Raw genomic sequence first — 25,560 nt, forward strand, 5'->3', positions numbered from 1 at the left:
TTATTTTTTTGTATTTCGCCTCCATTGCAGTCTCCTCCTCCCCCCTCCCCCCTCCCCCACAAGCCTTGGGACATGACTTGGAATGTGCAGTTGTCACCTTCTTTGCCATCTCTTCGCCCCCTCCTGCTCTCACACTTACAGCGAGCTATGTTACACTGGTGCCCAACTTTTACATTGGTCCACTATTATCTGCTGATGGTTAACTTGAATATTCAAATGAAGGAATGTATGATATTTTAAACAATTATTTTAGCTCAGTATTCGTAAATGAAACACCTCAAAGTGAACTCCAAACTGAAACCTGTTAAAGTCTAGGGTAAACTTACTACAGTAAATATAACAAAAGAAAAAATTAATAGGTGTATAGATAAATTCAAAGTTGATAAAACACCAGGGCCTGATGGTTGGTATCCAATAATCTTAAAGGAAATAAAACATGAGATTGTTGTTCCATCAGAAATTCTTTTCAAGAAATCCATCATATCCAGAGATGTCCCAAGAGAATGGAAGCTAGCTAACATTACTCCCATATTCAAAAAAGGTGACACAAAGTATCCAAATAACTACAGGCCTATAAGTTTGACTTCAATTGTAGGAAAAATTATGGAAACTATCATCAGAGATTCTATCGAACATCATTTAGGAAGTAACTGTTTGGTAAATGATAGCCAGCATGGTTTCAGACGAAAACATTCTTGCATGACTAATTTACTCGAATTCTACAACACAGTTATCTCGAATTATGGCAAAAGAAACAATATAGATTTAATATATCTAGACTTTGCAAAAGCTTTTGATACCGTCCCCCACGAAAGACAACTTACTAAATTAGCTTCACACGGAATAAGTGGTAGTCTATTAAGTTGGAATAGTAATTGGTTGAATGATCAAAAACAGAGTTGTTTTAAATGGAAAAACTTCTGGATGGAAAAATGTTACAAGTGGAGTTCCTCAAGGTTCCATTCTCGGGCCACTTTTATAGTATATATAAATGATATAGACCATGGACTAAAATCTATTGTCTCCAAATTTGTTGATGATACAAAACTGTGCGGAATGGCAAATGATCACTTAAAACAATTAGATATTCAAGAAGATTTAGATAAATTACAGCAATGGTCTGAAAAGCGGCTAATGAAATTTAACACAAGGTAATGCATTGGTAAAAATAACAGTAAGTACGATTACAAGTTATTTGGAAATTCGTTAACAAAAGTGAATAGTGAGAAGGATCTCGGTGTAATTATTAGTAACGATCTCAAATCATCCAAGCAGTGTATTTCAGCCTCTGAGAAAGCAAACAAGATTCTAGGACTGCGCGATCTTTTGACTTCAAAAGTCCATCACTCATTAACAAGCTATATAAATCGTTAGTTCATCCGCATTTGTAATACGCTTTTCCGTATGGTCACTGAATCTTATTAAAGACATTGACAGATTGGAAAACTACAATGGCGAGCTACAAAATTTATTCCAAATATCAAAAATAAAGCATACGAAAATTGACTAAAACATATAAATCTGTTTTCCAGAGGTGACTTGATACAGGTCTTTAAGATTCTAAAGGGAACTGACATTAAAAGTGACAAAATTTTCACACTGAATGAGAATCCGACAAGAAACAATGGTCTCAAACTGTCCAGAAATAGATTTAATTTGGAAGTGGGTAGAAACAACTTTGCCAACCATGTAGTTAATGAATGGAATAAACTTCCTGCAGAGGCAGTGCAATGTAATTCGGTTCAAAGCTTTAAGAGTCATTTAGATAAACACCTAAGATACTGTAATGATGGAAGGGTGGTAGATAGAGCGTTGATGGATTATGTAGTGGTAAATAGGACTATGATAGGAAGAGTTAAGGATGTACATGTGCTAAGGGGAGAGGGTGGGGGAATATCAGATCATTTTTTGGTGGAAGGTAAGTTGAGAGTGGAGGATAGATGGAGAAAGAGGAAAGGGACAAAAGGTAGGGAGGTGCTTAGAGTGAACTCTTTAAATGAAAAGGAAAAGGAGAAGGAGTACAAGAAGAAGCTGGAGGAGGAGTGGGAGGGAGTGAAGGATAGAGTAGAAAGTGTGCAAGGATGGTGTGTGGAACAAGAAGGACAGGAGGAAATAGAAGGAAGGGTAGTGAATGGTGGGATGAGGAAACAAGGTTGTAGAAGAGAAGAAGCGAGCTTTCACAGATTGGTTACAAAACAAGACGAGGGAGTCATATGAGAGGTACAAAGAAAAGAAAAGAGAAGTAAAGCAAAAAGTAAAGGAGGCAAAGAGAAGAGTAGATGTGAAGTGGGGTAAGAGTATGACAGAAAATTTTGAAAGTGATAAAAAGACGTTTTGGAAAGAAATTAAGAGAGGAAGAGGAGGCGAATCAAGTAGAGAAGAAAAGGTAAAAGGTGTAGATGGAGAGATGATAATGGAAGAAGGCAGTAAGGGGAAGATGGGCAGAATATTTTAGGGAGTTGCTAAATGTGAAGGAGGATAGGGAGGGAAAGATAGTTGCAGTGGGAAATGCTAAGAAAATAAAGAGTGATGAGTGAGGAAAATGGAGGAGAAATAAGGAAGGATGAAGTGAAGGCAGTTGTTAAGATGATGAAAGCAGGTAAGGCACCTGGTCTGGATGGATGCCATGCAGAATGTCTAAAGAAAGGAGGTACAGTGATGGTGGACTGGTTGGTGAGGTTATTTAATGTTTGCTGGAGAGAGGGTAGAGTGCCGGAGGACTGGAGGAGTGCATGTATAGTTCCACTTTACAGGGGAAAAGGGGACAAATGTGAATGTAGTAGTTTCAGAGGGATTAGCTTGTTAAGTGTAGTTGGGAAGGCTTATGGGAAGATTTTGATTGAGAGGATTAGAAGAGGAAGAGAGGGAGTAATTGGTGAGGAACAGTGTGGATTTAGGACGGGTAGAGGTTGTGTAGATCAGATCTTTGTGGGAAGACAAATATGTGAGAAAGCTATAGGAAAGGGGAAGGATGTTTTTTGGGCTTTTATGGATCTGGAAAAGGCTTACGATAGGGTAGACAGAGAGGCACTGTGGGAGGTTATGCAGATTTATGGGATAAGAGGAAAGCTTCTAGGAGCTGTCAAGAGTTTTTATGAGAGTAGTAGAGCTTGTGTCAGGATTGGAAATGGAGAGAGTGAGTGGTTCGAGGTAAAGGTGGGACTTCGTCAAGGATGCGTTATGTCGTCCTGGCTGTTCAACTTATACATGGATGGGGTAGTGCAAGAGGTAAATGCAAGGGTAGTGGTCAGGTATTGGAGATGGTTAAAGAAAATGGAGAAAAGTGGGAGGTAAGCCAGCTGTTGTTTGCTGACGACACTGCGCTTGTGGCAGGATCGGAGGAGGGACTGTGGAAGTTGGTGACAGAGTTTGGGAGAGTATGTGATAGAAGAAAGCTAAAGATAAATGTGGGTAAAAGTAAGGTGATGAGATGTACAAGGGGTGAAAGTGGCAGTAGACTGGAAGTGAGCATTAAGGGAGAGCGACTGGAGGAAGTGGATAGTTTTAGATACTTGGGTGCAAATGTGGCAGGAAAAGGTGGAGTGAAGGTGGAGGTAGAATGTAGATTGAGAGAAGCGAGTAAATGCCTTGGTGGATTGAAGAGTGTAATGAGGAATAGACATTTGGGAATGGATGCTAAGAGGAGACTGTATGAAGGAGTGATTGTGCCAACAGCACTGTATGGGGCAGAAACATGGAACATAAGAGAGAAGGAGTTTGAATGTGTTTGAGATGAGGTGTCTGAGAAGTATGATGGGGGTTACTAGGCTAGACAGAGTGAGAAATGAGGAGGTGAGGAGAAGAACGAGGGTGGAATGGGAGTTGGGAGATAGGGTTGATGAAAGAGTATTAGGATGGTTTGGACACATGGAAAGAATGAGTGAAGAAAGACTAGTAAAAGAGGTATGGAAGGCAGATGTGGAGGGAGTGAACATGAGGGGACATCCTAGGATGAGGTGGATGGGGTGAAGGGGGCTTAGGGGAAGAGGGGAATGTCTGTTAAGGAAGGACGGGAGAGGACAGAAGACAGGGGTGAATGGAGAATGGTTGTACAGTAGAAGCCCAATTTAACGAATCTCAATTTAGCGGAAGCTCAAATTAGCGAACTGCAAATAGCAATAACGAAAATGCTCAACTTAGCGGAAATGGTCCGCTAAGTTGACCATTTTCCGCTAGCTGACCAGACGCGCGTCTATGGAAATAGCTCAATATAGTGGGAACGGTAAGCTAAGTTGAGCATTTTCCATCAACTGGCCACATGCATGTCTCAGAGTCCAATGTTACCATATGTTACCAGATTGTGGTGGTGGAGTCAAGAAAAAAATTAAAATTTTGTACTTTGGAGGTATATATATATATATATATATATATATATATATATATATACACAATAATATACATTTCAGTATATGTATAAAGTATAATTGTAGCAGAAATATATTCAAGTGAAATAGACGGTATAATAGGAAAACAAAATAATGAAACAGTAAGCTGATGGGAAAATTCAAAATCAGTACACGAGAGTAATCACCACGAAAAAAACTTCAATAACAACGAACTACGTTTTCTGCAACAACAGAACAATAACGCTTACTATCCAAAAACCAACTGCCCAGTCCTATTAATCGCTAGAATTATGTACATCGAACCAAACACGAAGCTATGACTAATATTCCGCGAAATTCACAGACAGCTCATATCATTGTTACACGACACACACACACACACACACTTCCGTCGGACGGACGGTGAGGATTGACGTCCTGAAGAAAAAGTGAAATATTCGTGGATCTCAACGCAAAGGAAGTACCTATTGTATTTGCAGGGAAGGGGATTGCTCATGGTGTAGTGGGAAAGTGAGGAAAAAGGAGAAGGGGAGGGATTACTGAGGGAAATGGAAGGAAATGAGGAAGGAGGGGACTTGGTCCAGGCAGGCAGATGCCATGTAAACAAACGCGGGCCAGAGCAATTTAGTGACGATGAAGGGACTAACAAAAATGTAAAGATTAGAAACATAGATAAGAGCAGCACAATAGATGAGGATAACAATTTCCATGGATTTAATGAGGGGGGGGGGGTGGATACCAACCTCCCCCAACTGGCAAGACTAGAGGAAAAACTTGAACAAATGACCGAAAATTGGGAGATTAGGTTCGGTAGAATGTCAAAAATTGCGAAAAGGGTTGAAAGATTGGAAGAACTAGAGAAGGCGAACAAAAACTTAAATAATGAAGTAGAAGAATTAAAAAGACAGTTAAAAGAAGTAAAAGAGGAGAATGAACAATTAAAAAAGAATAAAGACAATAAAGAGGCCATAGCAAAGGAAGCACATGGGTGGAGAAAATTACAGGAAAACAGTAAAGTTGCATTTACTGATATAATTAAACAGCAAATGAATGAACAAACTGAAGACTCAGTTATCAAAGTGATGAGACAGAAGGAGAATATAGTAAGAGACTTAGCAGATAAAAAGAAATGTATAATTATATTGGGAATGGAAGAGAAACATAACCTAGAGAGAACTTCAAGAATCAGTGAGGAAAAAGAAAAAGTAAGCAGTTTACTAGAATTAGTTCAGGAAGATGAACCTGAAATAATGAAACAAATTGAAGAGATGTTTAGGCTCGGAAAATATAATACTGATAAGACCAGACCAATTAAGATTAAATTCAGGTCACAAACAACAACAGAGAATATCTTAGCAAAAACAGGGAAGCTAGCAGCAAGTGAACAATATAAAAAAGTATGGATAAAAAGAGAAATGAATAAAGAGGAAAGAGAGGAAGAAAAAATGAAAAGCAAAGAAGCTAAAGAAAAAAACGAGACCAGAACTGAGTCAGAAAAAGAAGAATTCTACTGGAGAGTAGTGAATATGAAATTGAGGAAATGGACCATAACAGAAACAAAAAAGAAACAGAGAATACAATGGAAATAACAGAAAGTTAAGAGTGTCCTACACAAATATAGATGGATTAATAACAGGACTGAATAAAATGAACGAGTATCTGAAGGAAAAAGAACCGGACATAATGGGAATTGTAGAGACAAAATTAAAAGGTCCACTACCACCCAACAGCATAGGACATAATGCATATAATTTTTGGATTAGAAACAGAGAGATAAAACAAGGGGGTGGAGTTATGTGCCGTTACGAGCAGTAACGGGATTTTTTATAATTCCGTGTATCTCCATGTTTACATATTTTTTGTCGTAAGGCTCGTTTCAACTCGGAAGGGGTTTTCAATTTTGTTTTTTGTAATGCTTTAATTTTAAGTGTATTTCGGGCAGAGACCTCCTCTGTTCCAAATCCCACCTTTGTAAGTTGTCTGCAAGTTGTGTCGCAAGATAACATCGCATTATTTGTACAATGTTCACTTTAAGAATTAGAATTAAGGTGTGTAAAGACCGGTTGCCGTTTATGATGTCACGTCACGCATCTAGGCGCCAGTCTGGTTCGAAACTCGAAAGGTGTACGCACCCCTCTTGTAGCCAACTCAGTAAGTCGTAAACCCCTTTATATTTTAGGTTTAGAGTATACTAGTGCATCCTTTGCAATCCTTTTATATCATGTGTAGCTTTTAGCCTTTAGTAACTAGTCCAATTTCCAGTTTTCATCATTTCACCGTAACTATCGAAATTCCTTTGGGTCCATCCTGCATGATGGATCGGATCTGCAATAAAGTGGCATCGAACATCCCCGTGAATTTATAACCTTCCGTCCCAAGTCTGTCTACGTCACGGATGCTAAGATGCTGATTGTCCATTTGATCTGCGCAGTCCCCAGTTCGCTGTGTGTCACATATGGAAAGAATAGAGATGATTATGATAGAAGTAGAAGACAGAGATAAGAAGAGTAGAAAGTTTGTAATAAACTACGTGCCCCCAAAAACAGCCTCGTGGGAAGAGAGTGAACATAAAAGTATGTTAGAAGACACAAGAATAACATTAAACAAGATAATGGAAGATGGAGGAAGAATAGTTATGATGGGCGACTTTGATTGCAAAGAAATCTGCTGGGAAGAGATGACCATAAAGGGTGGAGAAGACTCATGGGGAAATGTTCTACTTGTGATGATTATTGACCACACAATGACACAATGGATTCAGGAGAACACTAGGTATAGAAATGAAGAACCATCGAAACTAGACCTAATAATCACATCTGAACCTAGAATAGTGGAAAAGATAGAATACCAGGCACCAATAAGTAAAAGTGACCACATATTGATAGAACTAGAACTAAACGAGAAAAAATACATGAAAAGAAATTAATATAGAAAAGGAAGATTGATGTATGAAAAAACAAATTCTAATAAAATAAGAGAATTCTTTCAAAATGAAAACTGGGAAAGAATACACAAAGAAGATACAACAGAAGAGAAATAGAATATTTTGACAACAATTTATAAAAATAAAAAAAAAAGGAGTGGAAAAGTATGTCCCAAGACAAAAACAAGAAAAAGAATATGTAAAGTGCTGGTACAACAAAAGTTGTAGGGAGTTAAAAGACAAAAGATACAAAGCTTGGACCAAATGGAAGACAAAAGACCTGAAAAATGGAAAATATATACTTGTTATAGAAATGAATATGTACAAGCATGCAGAGAGGAAAAGAGAAAATATGAAAAATATGTCATAGAAAAATGTAAAGATCAACCAAAACTATTCTACAGATTTGTAAACAACAAAGTGAAAAACTAACAAGATTTGGAGAAATTAAGACAAGGAGTTGAATACACAGAGGAAATAGAAATGGCAGAAATTATGAACATGCATCTTAAATCAGTGTTTACAAGGGAGAATATACAACCAGAAGAGATCAAATGGAAGGAGAAAGTCCTCCCTATGAAAGAAATAGAAGTAACAAAGAATGAAATAATGAAACACTTGAGTAATCTTGATGTTAGAAAATCGCATGGACCAGATGAAATAGCAAACTGGATTTTGAAAGAATGCAGAAATGAACTGGCAGACAAAATACATAACATAATAAATAGTTCCTTGAAAGAAGGAAAAGTTCCAGAAGATTGGAAAAAAGCAAATATAGTACCTATATATAAAGGAGGAAATAAAGAAGACCCTACCAACTATAGACCAGTCTCTCTAACAAGTACAATAGCAAAAATTTGTGAAAGAATTATCAAAAGTAGATGGCAATTTGGATTCAGACAAAGCAATTTGGATTCAGACAAGGACAATCATGTGTCACTAATTTAGTATGTTTCTATTCAAGGCTAATAGATATAATACAAGAAAGAGATGGATGGGCTGATTGTGCATTTCTAGACCTAAAAAAAGCTTTTGACAAAGTACCACATAAGAAGTTGCTTAAGAAATTAGAAACTGAAGGAGGAATACAGGGCAAACTGCTTAAATGGATGGAAGACTTTTTGCAAGAAAGAAAAATGAGAGTAGTGATAAGAGACACTCAAAATGGGATGACGTAATAAGCGGTGTTCCACAAGGAACAGTTCTGGCCCCAATAATGTTTGCTATATATATTAATGATATGGATGAAGAAATTGAAAGTTATATGAGCTTCTTTGCAGATGATGCAAAACTTTAAAAAAGTGAACACGGAAGAAGATTGTGAGTCACTACAGAGTGATCTAAATAAAGTATGGGAATGGAGTAGGAAGTGGAAGATGGAGTTCAACACTAAAAAGTGTAGTATAATGGAATTTGGAAAAAGTAAAAACAGAATAACAGGATCATATAAATTGGGAGAAGGAATAAAAAAAGTAGAAAATGAGAAGGACTTGGGAGTCATTGTTATGAATAATATGTCACCTGAGAAACATATAAACAAGATTTTTGGAGAAACTTATAATTTAATAAGAACAATCAAAGTGGCATTTACATACCTGGATGAAGAAATGGTGAAGAAAAATCTAATCACTGATAAGACCAAGATTGGAATATGCAACAACAATGTGGTCACCAAGTACAAAAAAATGTATAAAAAAAACTTGAAAGAATACAAAGAGCAATTACAAAATTGGCACCAACACTCTCAAAACTATCATATGAAGAGAGACTAGCAAAACTTGAGCTACAGACACTAGAGCAAAGAAGAGAGAGAGGAGATTTGATAGCTATTTACAGAATCATGAAAGGCATAGAAATTATTGATAGAGAGAATCTGATAAAATGGGATGACAGAAATACAAGAGGGCACGGAAAGAAAATCAAGAAAGACAGCTATAGAAGAGATCTGAAAAAGAACAGCTTTCCTCACAGAGTAATAGACAGTTGGAACAAGTTAGATGAGAAAGTGGTGTGTGCAAAAACAATACATGAATTTAAAAATAGTTTAGATAAAATGAGATATGAAGACGGGACACCACGAGCATAGCTCCCCTTCCCGTAAAATACAACTAGGTAAATACACATGTTGCAACAAATTACTGCACGTTGCTGTTCATTTGCAATTCATGATTGTGCTGCCTATAATTCACTTACAATAATATATATACTGTATGTGTGTGTATGTACACTAGGGAATTTTTAGGTACGTATCATTTTTATAATTCGCTCTGGCAACACTGTTACACCAACGCTCACTCGCTCAATTTAACGGAAAATTCAATTTAGCGGACTGGACCTTGGCTGAATTAGTTCGTTAAATCGGGCTTCTACTGTATATGGGTGATGATGTGATGCATGAGGTGGAATGGGCAGGGGGATGGGGGGTGAGGTAGTATGTGTGAGCAAAATTTGATGAAGTCCGAAGGGATTTCTCCCCGTCTTCTCCTTTTATGCATGGGGGGACAGAGAGGGGGGTTCGCCGATTTAATGAAGCGGCCTTGCTGTGGATATGCTGTGTCTTGCGACACTGCTTCTGACCCAGGGCAGTGGACAAGGTGCAGGGATGACCCGTCATCCAGGAAGTGCTAAGATAAGAGGGAGGGTGGAGGGGTGTGGAGTGTATTCAGGGATGGAATGGGTGGGAGTGATTTTATGCCTTTTCGGCTACCTCCCTTGTAAGGGGGAAAAAGCCTTGGTATATGTATCATTTGTCCATTTGTTTATTATTATTTGTTTGATTCTCATTTATTATTAGTTATGTCAATTTATTATTATTTACTATTTACCTATCTATTATCTAACTATACCTATGCATTTATTTTATTTATTATTCACATTATTATTTTTTTTATTCATTTATTTATCATTAATATGATTTTTTTTTTTGCATCCAACCTAGATATGGACCAAAAGGTCTCCACCTTTGTAATCCTTTGTAATAATCTCCCCATCAGAGTTTGCCTTCCAGCCAGCCTGACATTTGGCTGCCCCATGTTTGAGACCCTGATCCCCACCTTTACCAACTACCTGCCAGATCAACTGCCACTCTTGCCTGCCAGGTCTGCTGACTGCCAGCTCTTTTACCGCCACTGCCTGCAAGCTCATCTGCCGCCCATTGCCTACCTGCTCGACTGCCCACCAGCTCAACTGCTGCTGCTGCCTGCCAGGCCTACTGATTGTCAGCTTGACTGCCTACATTCTTGCCTATCACAGGTATCATTTTGTGGCCTACTGTCACTAGATCATTTAGCAAACTAGAGCTATAAGCATTCCCACCTTGACCCACCCACATGCTCAATGGAGATCACAAGGTCCTACACCTAAACTCCAATAAAGCTAGTGACTAGTAACCTTGACTGTCAAGTCCATGAAGCCCTGGGTGGCCTAATGCCACACCCACTAATCATAATCATTCTCATGAGTCTATCTTTTCATGGAGATGTTGCAACCACACTACTAACATCACCATACATGATCCCAAGATGCGTTCTAGATACAAGATCCCCTAGGCAGTCTCCCAAGATGCACCAACCTCTTCAACATCATTCAAGATGTACAGGACAACTCTAGTCCTACAGGAGTAGCCAAGCACCCCGAGGCTTACTACCCTGCGGCAAACACACTACTGCCTGCTGCTGCCCCTGCAGTCTGCTGGCCAGCTCCACCCCAGCCTTCAAGTTCTGGTCCCATCATGTCCAGGACAAGGACAACTACCCTGACAACTCCTTGTCGCGGCTCCACATGAATGCACTCCAGTCCTTGACTTCTGTTGGGGTGTGTTAGGGAAGTTATCCTCATGACAGTCCTCACCTCTTCTCCTGACCCTGTCTCATGACCTTTGACTCCCAAGGCCTCCAAGGGAATTCATTGTGGGCCTAGCCATGTGACTCATGCTGCCTGGCTGCATGACTCACACAAAGCCTCTTTGAGGAAACATACATGCAGTTCACCAGCCTATGATGACTCAATCTACTCATCGCCTGACCATGTAAGATGCACAAAAATTCTTTGAGGAACGCACACTCCATACTCCATCTTGGTGACTCAGTGGCTTGAGAACATTTTGTGTCTCTGACTTCCTAGGCATCAACTTTGACCTCATGCCAATTAAGAGCATGGGTCATGACCTGAACTATGTATATAAGATCGGACAGAACACTAAAGATTCAGATTTCCTCGGAGCATCACACTGTGAGCTTAGAACATTGCCTCTGTTGCAGTCTCCTCCTCTCCCACTTTGGGATATAACTTGGAACACACAGTAGTCATCTCCCTTGCTGTCTCTCCCCCATCTTTCTCACACTTAGAGCAAGCCGTATTATATTGGTGCCCAACTTTCACTCAAAATAAACAAATATTCTCCCCCATCAGAGTTTCCCTTCCACCCAGCCTGACAGTGTATTATTTCTATCTATATACTACAGGCTTTTTCCCCCCTTACCAGGGAGGTAGCCAAAGTCAAAAGGCATATACTCACTCCCACCCATTCCACTCCCATCTACCACCCTTTCCTCCCTCTCAGTGTGCTATACTGTACATTATTCACAGTAAACTATTTGTAAAAATGCACATAAGACATTTCTATACTTAACCCATAAACTGTGACATACATCATATGAATAGCATGTAACTATGACATACATCATATGATATGAAGGCTTTTCTTAAACTTGGTCCACATTTTGCTCCAATATGTCTTAAAATGAAGTTTGCCAACTCAAAGTGAACAAGTCCACACACTACACCTACCCACCCATGCATCCTTTGTTCTTCTCAGACATCATGGAAGGGGCAGTTCAGTCACCTCCACATGACCCACTTGTGGTGTAAGATGTAAGATAACTTACACAAAAAACATTCATAAAAAAAACAAAAACAAAAACAGTGGACAAATGAAGTAGCAGTAGTGAGGAACAAAGTGTTAAGTAGTAGAAAAGTTCCTCATCACTCATCCATGCATGACCACAACTCATTCCCTGCTACCTCAGAGTGACACAACGTGCAAATTTGCTACACCACCATGCCTGAACTAAGGGAAATAATTAACTAAAACTTAGTTTTCTTATACTTTTTCATGCAATCTTTCATTTTATAACAAAACTCTTTTGAGATTTTTTTAACCCCAAACAATTGCACAAAAGCCTATTGTGCAGTTATCAGGTTAGATAAGGAAATGGAATGCCAGAAGTGTTTCCAAGGGGGACATAGCAAAAATATGAAGATTTTCAACAGGCATAATATCTATGTTACCTAACCCTCATGTATGTTAAGAGATGACTGTATACATGTAATATATATACAAACACAATATTCATATACATCAACAAAAGGAATTAAAAATTTTATACAGAATATAATACATAAATATACAGATCAAACTTAAAGGCAAATTACCCTAGATCTCGTTGTACTAAATCTTTTGAAAGTAAGACAAATAGGGTGGGAATCCGACGAACAACTTTTAACTGGTCGAGGTCTTCAAGCTTTGGATCCCAGTACTCTTCAACTCTATGGAAATAAAATACAAAACAGTTACTTGGTATATACATACCAAAGGCACACACTTAATACACATTAAAACCCCCACTTAATTCCCCTCTCATCTCAATACTTTTTGGATTAAAGGTCATCCCTGTCCCTCTTCCATTTAACTCAGAATGAAGACAATGCAGCATGCCACATCACTTCCACAGCAGGTCCTGAGAGCTGGAGCTGGTTTACATCCACCCCTACAGTTACTTCATACATATACCAAGGGCTTTTTCCTCTTCACAAGGTAGACAAAGTCAAAGGCATAAATCCACTCCTACCCATTTCATCCCCATATATTCCACTCCCATTTACCACCCCTCCCTCCCTCTTTTCTTGGCTCCTGGATGATGGGTCATCTCTGCATCTCACCCTCTGCTGTCAGAAGCAATGTAGCAAGACACAGCATATCCACAGCAAGGCTGCTTCATGTAATTGGTGAAGACCCCCTTTCTATACCCTCATGCAGAAAAAGAGATGGGGAGAAATCCCTTTGGGCTGCATCAAAATATTATCTATACATATTCTCTCACCCCCATCCCCCACCCACTCCCATGCATCACAGCAAATTCAGAAAGAGACCTAGGAGTGATCATTTCATGACACCAGACAAACATATAAACAAAATAGTTGGAGAAACCTACAACTTAATAAGATAAATGAAAGTGGCCTTTGACTACATGGATGAGGAAATGGTGAAGAAAATCCTAGTTACACTGACAAGACCAAAATTAGAATATGCAGCGTCACTATGGACACCCAGTTAAAAAAAAAAAAAAAAAAAAAAAAAAAAAAAAAAAAAAAAAGATAATGATAAATAAATAAATAAACTAGAAAGAATTCAAAGAGCACTAACAAAGATGGCACCAACACTCAGCATGTTGACATGTGAACAAAGATTGGACAAACTAAACTTATTAATTCTGGAGCAAAGAAGAGAAAGAGGCTACCCCTGCATCTCACTGTGTCAAGTCAATGTTATGGTACTTTCATGTTATTCAAGTCTAAAGAAAGACACAACAAAAATGCCAGCCTGCTGTTTGTGTTATGAAAATAAGAAGATATTTCTATGTTTTAAGCCAGAAAGTAGCAGTTGCTGGTTGTTAACTTTCTTAATGTAATAAGTGGTGGATGAGTAGTATGGGGGTAAACTGCATGTCCAAAGTAATGGTCATTGGACCCTCCCATAGATCTTTCTAGTAAGAAACTTTTACTAATATCTGTGTCATACTGGTGCAGTCTACAGTCTGGTCTGGAGGCTAAGTGAGGGCCACTAAAGGGTGCATCTCCAGATGGAGAAGAGGGTGTTGATGGATTCTGAAGATAGATAACAGAGATGATTCTCTGAAATATTGAAGGTCACCAACAACAAATACCAGTTCAATATGGTGACATCCCTGAGCTGAATGAGTTTGGAATAACCCGGAATGAAATAATACAATACATAACTGAACTATTGGGGTTAAAGGTGATGATTACCCTTCACTATGGTACTATTACCTAAAAAAACAAGATTGTTTTATATTTGTTGGAATAAGACTTAAATTTATGATTAGAACGAGGGAGCTAAGTTTAAAAGACAGATAGCCCAATTTTCAAAACTTCTGACACAGTATTGTATTTATGGTACATTGCTTTTAATCAGAACAGTGTGGCAGGGGACATGTTGATCTTTCATCTCCAAGATTCTGGGATGGGAGGGGTGGGTGAATGGGTTTAATTTGCTCACAATGAGGGTTTTTAAGTTCATTCTGTGGCTCCACTTCAATATATGTATTTAGTGAAAGATAAATTATATATATTTTTACTTACATTTTGTATCCAATCTTGTTCAACTGGTGGAGATTTCTATTTTTCCTCTTGATTATCTCAACACAAGATATGACTTTCGTTGTTGCTGGTCCTGATCCAATCCATAATAATTGTTTATCAGTGTTCAGCCTGAAAAATAAGAAAATAAATCCTAATCAGAACTACCAATCTTTTAATCAAATTTTACATTTGTTGTGCAAAAATGTCACTAATGTCACAGATCTACAGAAAACAGTGACTTACTTATTCAAAGCAGCAGATATGATATTGCACATCTTAGAACCTGGATGAACTATAAACTGTGGAGTGGATTCTGGTAGATCAGGAAATGGAATTTCTAGATCCAATTCTTTATTTTCACCTTTGCTGTAGTTCTCCACTTTGGAAAATGAAATATAAGTATATAATGAGAACAGTGGTCTGAATACTTCTTGCTATGCTACCATGTCCTCACCCTACCTATACAACAACAAAATATCTCTTCCTTGAGTGACTTTTATTTACATAGTTATTTTACGGGAAGAGAGCTATGCTCATAGTGACCCATCTTTGTATCTTTCATCATCAAGTTTGTTTTTAAATTCTTGTATAGTTTTTGCACTCACTGTTTTGTCATCCAATTGTGGGTCAATCCAGCTGTTGTTGATTACCTATGAGCAGTGGATTTCTAAGACATATGGGCATTGGATTGATTGATTGAACATATAATCTAAAAATAGTCTATTTACATGCTGAAAGGTTCCTTCCCCTTGTAAGGGAGGTAGACAGTAAAGGGATACACCTATCCTCTAGTCATCCCACACCCATTTGCCCCCTGCCAACTACCTGGGTCACAAGCAATCCAGCAAGTCAAAGTTACTGCACAACAGGGCCCAGCAGCCAAAGCTGGTTTACCCCTACTTTTTTATTTATTGTCTCTCTTTGTCCCATTATGAGTAAATAGAGAAGACTAGAAGAAATCCCTTTAGGCCCCATCAGCTGATCATCCATTTACAACCATTGTTCACTCACACCTATATCTTGCCCAGTCTCTTCCCTACTCAATAGACATTCCCTTTTTATACAAGGTCCTCTTCACACCATCCATCTATCCCATTCTCTATTTTCCCCTAAAGTTCATCCCATCCACCTTTGCCTTCCACACTCTTTTTGCTAGTCTTTCTTCACTCATTCTTTCCACATGTATAAACCATTTCATTCTTCCACTGATCTATATGCCAGCTTCCTTTTCACCCCCACTCTCCTCCTAACCTCCTAATTTCTCACTCTATCCATAATCATAACCTCAATCATACTTCTCAAACACTTTATCTCATACACATTCAAATTTCTCCTTTCTGCCTCATTTACATTCCAAGTTTTCCCCATACAGTGTCATAGGTATGAATGATGAGGAAAGAGAAAAGACATTAAGAAGTGAAGCTAAAAAAAAAAAAAAAAAAAAAAAAAGAACACAGACCGAGAAAACGAAGTTCTATTGAAGAGTGTTAGACATGAGACTGAAAAAATGGCATATTCAAGAAAAAGAAACAAAAGGAACTGAAAATGAGATGGAGAAAGTAGAAAATTAAAAGGGACTTATACCAATATAGATGGATTAATCTCAGGATTAAATGAACTAAATGATTACCTGTCAGAAGAAAAACCAGACATAATGGGAATTGTGGAGACAAAATTAAAGGGTCCACTATTACCAAACAGTGTTGGACATGGATTACATAATCACTGGCGAAATAATAGAGAGGAAAAACAGGGTGGAGGAGTCATGCTCTTGGCTAAGAAAAACTTAAATGTGATGAAAATTACAAATGGAGAGAACAGGGTGATGATCACAATAAGAATTGAAGATACATACATACATATACCAAGGCTTTTTCCCCTTTACAAGGGAGGTACCCAAAAAGAAAAAGGCATAAAATCATTCCCACCCATTCCATCCCTAAATACACTCCACTCCCCTCCACCCTCCCTCCCATCTTAGCACCTCCTGGATGACGGGTCATCCCTGCACCTTGTCCACTACCCTGGGTCAGAAGCAGTGTCGCAAGTCACAGCACATCCACAGCAAGGCTGCTTCATTAAATTGGCAAACCCCCCTGCATAAAAGGAGAAGACGGGGAGAAATCCCTTTGGGCTGCGTCAAATTTTGCTCACACATATTCCCTCACCCCCAATCCCCCCACCCATTCCACCTCATGCATCACAACATCATCCATATACAACCATTCTCCATTCACCCCTGTCTTCTGTCCTCTCTCGTCCTTCCTCAACAGACATCCCCCTCTTCCCCAAAGCCCCCTTCACCCCATCCATCCACCTCATCCTAGGACGTCACCTCATGTTCACTCCCTCCACATCTGACTTCCATACCTCTTTTACTAGTCTTTCTTCACTCATTCTTTCCATGTGTCCAAACCATCCTAATACTCTTTCATCAACCCTATCTCCCAACTCCCTTTCCACCCCTGTTCTCCTCCTCACCTCGTCATTTCTCACTCTAGCCTAGTAACCCCCATCATACTTCTCAGACACCTCATCTCAAACACATTCAAACTCCTTCTCTCTTCCTCTCTTATGTTCCATGTTTCTACTCCATACAGTGCTGTTGGCACAATCACTCCTTCATAAAGTATAGACCACTAAAAGTTAAACTTAGATCGCAATCAAGCGCAGAAGAAATATTATCTAGAACAATAAGATTAGCAAATAGTGAACAGTACAAAAATATATGGATAAAAAAAGAAATGAGTGAAGAAGAAAAAGAGAAAGAAAAAGAACTTAGGAATGAGGCGAATGAGAATAGAACTGAAAAAGAAAAGGAGGAGTTTTTTTGGAGAGTGATAGACATGAGGCTGAGAAAAAGATATACTGTATAGGGAAAATGGAAACAAAGAAGACAGAAGGGGAGGAGGACAAAAGAAACTAAAAATAGCTTATACAAATATAGATGGAATAATCTCAGTAATAAACGAATTAAACGGTTATCTAGTCTTAGAAGAACCAGACATATTGGAAATTGTAGAAACCAAATTAAAGTACACCCTAACACTCCCACACTGTGGGACAAGGTGTATACAACTGTTGGACAAAGAATAGAAAGAACAAACAGGGCGGAGGAGTTCTAATATTGACCAAGAAAGATTTGATTGTAAAAAAAATAACTGAAGGAAAAAACAATGTAGAATCAATTATAGTACAAGTCGAAGGTAAACAAATGAAGAAAAGAAAATCTGCAGTGGTATATGTACCTCCTAAAACACAAGCCTGGACAGAAAGGGATCATTCCGAGTTACTAGAAGATACAAAAGATGAACTAATTGAAACACTGAAAGATGGAGGAAATACAGTAATTATGGGTGACTTTAATTCAAAAGAAATATGCTGGGAAGAAATGACAGTGAAGGGGGGAGAGAAACACTGGGGCAATGTACTCCTTGACTTGACCATTAAATACACAATGACCCAGTGGATTAAAGAAAATACTAGATACAGAGGAAATGAAGAACCCTCAAAATTGGACTTAATACTTACAACAGAACCTGAGATTATTGAAAAAACTGATTATAAAACTCCGATAGGAAAAAGTGACCACGTGCTAATAGAAATGGAATTGAAAGAACAAATGGACCAAAGCAAAAATGATAAACATAGAATACGAAGACCTATGTATAACAAAACAAACTTTGAGAAACTTAAAACATTCTTTCACAATGCAAACTGGGAAAAATTCCAAAACGAAGATACAGGGATAGAAGAAAAATGGAACATATTAAAAGAAATTTATAATGAAGGAGTGAACAAATATGTACCACAAAAAAAAAATGGAAAAGGCATACATAAAGAGCTGGTACAACAAAAGATGTAGTGAAGCTAAGGAAAAAAGAGACAAAGCTTGGAAAAGACATAAGAAACAAAGCAAATGGCAAACATACATCAAACTAAGAAACGAATATGTAAAAATACGCAGAGATCAGAAGAGGAATTATAAAAAAAAAAAGATAATAGACAAATATAAGGAAGAACCCAAACTATTTTACAAATATGTAAATAGAAAACTGAAAAACAAACAAGAAATAGAAAAACTGCGCCAAGATAAAAAGGAAAATACAGAAGAACTGGAAATGGCTGAAATTATGAACAACCACTTCAGATCAGTATTCACAATAGAAAACTCGCCTAACAGTGTAGATAGAGAGAGAGAATTATCCCCAGCAATGAAAGAAATAAACGTAACACAAAAAGAAATCAGTGATCAAATTAAAACCCTTGATGTCAGAAAATCACATGGCCCAGACGGAATTGCAAACTGGATACTGAAGGAATGTATGGAAGAATTAACTGACAAAATATATAATATAATTAAATCCTCACTTAAGGGGGTACGCGACACCTGAGGGGGGTGAATTTGGTCAAGATATAGCATTTTTCAAAACTGTGTTCAAAATGTTCGTATACCATTTAGAAATAAATCCCGACAAATAATTTTCCAGACGCGCGCAATTTAAAGGTCTTGGGTGAGGTTTAAAGGGACAGAGTTAAAGGCGCAACCCACACTAGATGGAGGCGTGCCACTTAGGACCTTCAGGCGCATGGAATTACGTTGAAATTTGATTGAATTTACGCTCGCCCAATGCTTCAATGGCCAGTACGAGGGTGGAGGGGAAGGGAGGAGGGTGGAGGGGAAGGGAGGAAGGTGGAGGGAGAGGAAATGCCAACTTTGAGCGCATCTAGGCGTCAGTTACCTGCTAGCTCTGAAAGGGAAACTGTGCATATCTCATGAGCTCTCCTTGCAATCTATTACCTTAGCTAGTACATATTACTCTATAGTACGGTCATCATGGGTAGCAAAAAGAACAGAAGAACATCCACACTGACAAAAAAACAGTAGTTAAAGATGGCAAGCAGTCAAAGACGACTAGCCAAGACCTAACCACCTCTCACTCCACCACTGCCCTCACCTGCACCTCTCTCAACACCTGTGGCCAGGTCTACACCATCAAGCACTTCATTCATCTCTAATACAGCAAGAAAATTAGATATCAGTTATGAAATTGCACAGAGGGGAGATGAGAATGAACGTGAATTCATGATTGTGGAGAAAAGCAGTTTTTTGCAGTGGATAAATTCGCTTGTTAGATGCCAGTGTGGTGAGAAGATGCATGTTGAAGTGATAGGAGAATGTGGAATGGTGAAAACATTTCAGGCAGAGTGTAAGTTGTGCTCTGAAAAGAGCAAATGGTGTACTTCACCAGGCGGTGGAAATGAAAGCTATGAAGTACATAACAGGGCTGTGGAGGCCGGCTTACACTGTGGGGATGGTTATGTTGCAGTACAGAAAATGTGCATGGCAATGAACATGAAAATGATACACCACAAAACGTTTAGTAAACTTAGCCATCCTATTATAGAGACCAGCATAACGAAATATGAGGAACTCTTGGAAAAAACAAGAGAACAAGTACATGCTGCATTAGAAAAAGAAGACCCAACTCTACCAGAAGTAAAAGAAGTAAAAGTTAGTATCGATGGTTCGTGGAGTAAGAGAGGATTCACTTCCAAATATGGCTTTGTAAGTGCAATAGAATTCCAGACAGGAATGGTAGTGGACCATGTAACACTCAGCAAGTACTGTAAAGTTTGTGCAGTAAACGAAGAAAAGGGGCTGGATCGCAAGGAGTGGTGGCCTGAACATGAATGTATGTGTGAGAAGAATTTTGATGGAAGCAGTCCCGCTATGGAAGTGGAAGGGTGGAAGATATTGTTTGGCAGGTCAATTGAAAAATGCAAGATGAAATATACATGTGTGGTGTCTGATGGTGATGGGAATGGCTTTAAAGCAGTGCAAGGCATATATGGAGATACAAAGATAGAGAAGGAGGAGTGTACGAATCATGTCTCAAAAAGAATTGGAAAAGGATTGCTCCAATTAAAACTAGGGGGAAGAAAGAAAGGTTCACTTACTGCTACAGCTGTGAAGAAATTGCAAAACTACTTCACCAAAGCCATCAAGGATAATGCTGGCAACAAAGAGGAGATGAAGAAGGCTATATATGCCACACTACGGCACTGCTCGAGCACGGATGAGAATCCTCAGCACAGCTGTTGTCCACCAGGGAAAGACTCTTTTTGTTTTGTGCAAAGGGCTATAGCTAATGACATGCCCATACCTTCACACAAAGATAACATCCACACACCACTATGTCCTGATGTTGTGAGACAGATGATACCCATTTACCAGCGAATCGTTACCCCAAAGTTACTAGAAAGTTGTGGAGGAGACACTCAAAATCACAACGAAAGCTTGCATAGTGTCATCTGGAGTGAACTGCCCAAGGTTAAATTCTATGGTCTATAACGAATGCTGTATGGTGTGCATCGCGGTGTGACAAAGTTCAACCTTGGCCATACAGCAGCTGAGGTGGAGAACCTTGGTGAAATTGCAGCAAAAGTGACAGAGGTAAAGGACAACATTAGACTAAACAATTCAAAGAGGAAGATTGAATCCAAAGAAGAAAGCAAGAGGAAAAAGATCAAGGCTATACAGGAAGAAGAGAGAAAGAAGAGAGAAGAGGGGACATCATATGATGCTGGAGGGGGTGCCCTACCAACATAGATTGGTGAGGGGAATCTGATGAGGAAAGAGAAGGTGCCCACTGCTGGTTAAAATAAACCTCTTTCCAATTATTTAGATACCCTGAAGACCCCCAGCAGTGAGGTTTCATATGAAGAAACCGCCAAAGGTGCAAAAAAGCAAATTATATGATGGTGTCGTCTGTGCGTCGTCACTACTGTGACATACTTATACTTTAGTTTTTCAGTATTTAAAGTACTTATAATTAAAATATGTTGATGATTTTTACTGTACATACTCATTATATAATAAGAATTAAGCCATGAACAAATCAGTCAAATTGGTAAAACTATAAGCAAGTTCCAGATATATTTATATTTCAAGTTGCCATATCTCCATTCGATATTTTTTTACTTTTTTTTTAATCATAAAAAATCTAAAATACATCTGATTTAGATGAAACTTACAGGGAATATTACTTTTAGTAACTGCTAGGGCCGATTGTTCGAATATTTTGAATAAGATGAAAGAGTTCGGAGTAATAATGGAAACAAGACCAAAAATTTTATATTTTTCACGATTTTTGCCGAACATTAACATTGAAATGCCTGTATGCAAAAGTATAAAGGAAATTGTTCAATTACTCAATGACCAGCTCTAGGTGTGCCTACTGACTAATCATAGCCAAAATATAAAACAAATTGGTCCACGTATTATGGTGCTGTGCACTTTTAAATGTCACTACTGGTATACGTACATGTGTACATGTGTACATACATCATTCTGTTTCACCTAAAATGTAGGCAACATGGATACCTATTTACCTGAGAAGTTTCAGCTCTTTACTCTAAATAGTTTAGAAAAAGACCCCCAGGTGTCGCGTACCCCCTTAAAGAAGGAAAAGTACCATTGGACTGGAAAAAGGCAAACATTGTACCAATTTAAAAGGGAGGTGATAAAGAAGTTCCATCTAACTACAGACCGGTCTCACTAACAAGCACAATAGCAAAAATTTGTGAAAGTTGTCAAAAACAGATGGGTTAAATACCTGGAAGAAAAATCTATACTGAACCCAAATCAATTTGGATTCAGACAAGGGAGATCATGTACAACAAATCTGATCTGCTTTTACTCAAGATTAGTAGACATAATACAAGAAAGAGATGGATGGGCGGACTGTGCTTTTCTGGACCTGCAAAAGGCATTCGATAAGGTACCTCATAGGAAACTAATAAATAAGATAGAGTCAAAAGGTGGCATCAGAGGAAAATTATTGGAATGGATGAAAGACTTCCTGATTGGGAGGAAAATGAGAGTTGTAATTAGAGAAAAATTCTCCAACTGGGAAGAAGTAAAAAGCGGTGTCCTGCAAGGATTGGTACTAGCCCTGATCATGTTCGCTGTATACATTAATGACATGAATGAAGGCGTGGAGTGCTATATGAATTTTTTTGCAGATGATGCAAAATTACTTAAGAAGGTAAAAAGGGAAGAGGGCAACTCATTGCAACAAGATCTGGACACGATATGGAATTGGACTCAAAGGTGGGAAGTGAAATTTAATATAAAGAAATGCAGTATAATGGAATTTGGAAAGAGTAAAAACAAAATATCAAAAGATTACAGAAGTGGAGAAGAAAAACTAAAAAAAGCAAACTCTGAAAAAGATCTTGGAGTGATGATTGGAAAGGACATGAAACCTGATAAGCATATAAATAAAATATTCGGAGAAACCTATATTTTATTGAGGTCAATCAAAGTGGCATTTACTTATATGGATGAAGAAATGATAAAGAAAATACTAACTACACTAATAAGACCAAAACTAGAGTACGCAGCATCACTTTGGACACCCAGTACCAAAAAGAATATTAAGAAACTAGAAAGATTACAAAGAGCGACAACCAAACTAGCACTGACTCTCGCCGAACTAACATATGAGCAAAGACTATCCAAACTAAACCTACCAACTCTGGAACAAAGAGAAAGAGGAGATTTGCTGACTATCTACAGAATATTGAAAGGAATGGAAGTTTTAGACAGGAACGACCTGTTAGTGTGGGACAACGGTAAAACGAGAGGACACAAAAAAAAATGAAAAAAGATAGTTATAGAAAAAACTTGAAAAGGAACAGTTTCCCACACAGAGCAATTAATACATGGAACAAATTAGACAACAAAACAGTATGTGCAAACACTATACAAGATTTTAAGATAAAACTTGATGTGGAGAGATACAAAGACGGGTCACCACGAGCATAGCTCCCCTCCCGTATATTACAACTAGGTAAATACAGTCTCCTCTTAGCATCCATTCCCAAATGTCTATTCCTCATTACACTTTTTAATCCACCAAGGAATTTACTCGCTTCTCTCAATCTACATTCTACCTCCACCTTCACTCCACCTTTTCCTGCCACATTTGCACCCAAGTATCTAAAACTATCCACTTCCTCCAGTCGCTCTCCCTTAATACTCACTTCCAGTCTACTGCCACTTTCACCCCTTGTACATCTCATCACCTTAATTTTACCCACATTTAACTTTAGCTTTCTTCTTTCACACACTCTCCCAAACTCTGTCACCAACTTCCTCAATCCCTCCTCCGATCCTGCCACAAGCGCAGTATTGTCCACAAACAACAAATGGCTCACCTCCCACTTTTCTCCATTTTCTTTCACCATCTCCAATCCCTGACCCACCACCCTTGCATTTACCTCTTGCACCACCCCATCCATCTACAAGTTGAACAGCCAGGACGACATAACGCATCCCTGATGAAGTCCCACCTTTACCTTGAACCACTCACTCTCTCCATTTCTTATCCTGACACATGCTCTACTACTCTCGTAAAAACTCTTGACAGCTCCTAGAAGCTTTCCTCCTATCCTGTATATCTGCATAACTTCCCATAGTGCCTTCCTGTCTACCCTGTTGTAAGCCTTTTCTAGATCCATAAAAGCCCAAAAAACACCCTTCCCCTTTCCTATAGCTTTCTCACATATCTGTCTTACCACAAAAATCTGATCTACACAACCTCTACCCATCCTAAATCCACACTGTTCCTCACCAATTACTCCTCTGTTCCTCTCCTAATCTTCTCAATCAAGATCCTCCCATAAGCCTTACCAACTACACTTAAGCTAATCCCTCTGAAACTACTACACTCACACTTGTCCCCTTTTTCCTTGTAAAGTGGAACTATACATGCACTCCTCCAGTCCTCCGGCACTCTACCCTCTCTCCAGCAAACATTAAATAACCTCAGTTGAAGATAGTGACATGAAAAGTAGAATGTGGTGACTTATGTGCCCCCAAAAACAGGGTCTTCAAGGGAGAGAGATTCTAAAACATTAGAAGATACAAGGCTTTGATTAAATGAGATGCTGAAGGATGGAAGAAATGTGGTACTTATGGGAGACTTTAGCTTCAAAGAAATCTGTTGGGAAGAGATGACAATGAAATGTGGAGAGGATCTAAGGGGAAATGTATTACTTAGCAATACTATAAAATATACAATGACACAATGGGTAAAAGAAAATACTAGATTTAGAAATAATGAAGAACCATCGAGACTAGATTTATTATTTACATCAGAACACTGAAATTATGGATAAAGTTGAATACAAGACACCAACTGGGAAGAGTGACCATATATTACTAGAGTTAGAACTAAAGGAGGAAATATAGATAGAGAGAAATGAAAAATACAGAAAAGGAAGACTGGTGTATAGTAAAATGGACTTTTGAGAATTTAGGAAATGTTTTCTTAGAATTGGCAAAAATTCTACAATGAAAAAATACAAGTAGAAGAAAAATGGATGATTCTGATGGAAATCTATAATAAAGGAGTGGATAAATATGTTCCAAAGCAAAAACAGGAAAAGGTATATATTAAGTGTTGTTTTTAACATAAGGTGTAGTGATGTGAAAGAAAGAAGAGATAAAGCTTGGAAAAGATGAAAAAAAAAAATATATAGAAAACGGCAAATACATATCAAAGGAATGTGTAGAAATATGCAGGGAGGAAAACAGAAACTGTGTAAAAGACATAACAGAAAAATGTAAGGATCAGCCAAAACTATTCTATATGTGAATGGTAAACTAAAAAATGAACATGAAATAGTGAAACTATGCCACAGGAATACGGAATACATAGAATATACAGAAATGGCTGAAGTCATGACCAAACACTTCAAGTTGCTTTTCACTAGAGAAAATGTACATTAGGATGATGAGCAAGAAGTGAAATCCCCCCCATGAGGGAAATAATAGTAACAAGAAATAATGGACCATATAATGAATCTTGATGTCAGAAAATCGCACGGCCCAGATGGAAT

The 25,560-nt window shown here is 38.3% G+C and overlaps 1 protein-coding gene across 11 annotated transcripts in view; it reads right to left on the reverse strand.

Annotated features, from left to right (window-relative positions):
• LOC143032344 (ribonuclease P protein subunit p25-like protein) overlaps positions 1-25,560 on the reverse strand; it is an 82,203-nt gene that overhangs the window by 24,012 nt on the left and 32,631 nt on the right. For 10 of the 11 annotated variants that reach the window (XR_012967103.1, XM_076196929.1, XM_076196935.1 and 7 more), the window contains 3 exons: positions 14,893-15,028; positions 14,650-14,778; positions 12,703-12,816 (listed from right to left, as the gene is read on the reverse strand). Coding sequence is in view for 10 of the 11 variants with exons in the window: in XM_076196929.1 (XP_076053044.1) it covers positions 12,703-12,816; positions 14,650-14,778; positions 14,893-15,028 (379 nt within the window). In the remaining variant the exon portion in view is untranslated. Of the gene's footprint in view, positions 1-12,702; positions 12,817-14,649; positions 14,779-14,892; positions 15,029-15,254; positions 15,274-25,560 lie in introns of those variants that run through there. The other variant, XM_076196932.1, reaches the window with a different exon arrangement.

This window comes from Oratosquilla oratoria, chromosome 13, assembly GCF_046742065.1.
Source record: "Oratosquilla oratoria isolate Oo_2021 chromosome 13, ASM4674206v1, whole genome shotgun sequence".
Lineage (NCBI taxonomy): Eukaryota > Metazoa > Arthropoda > Malacostraca > Stomatopoda > Squillidae > Oratosquilla > Oratosquilla oratoria.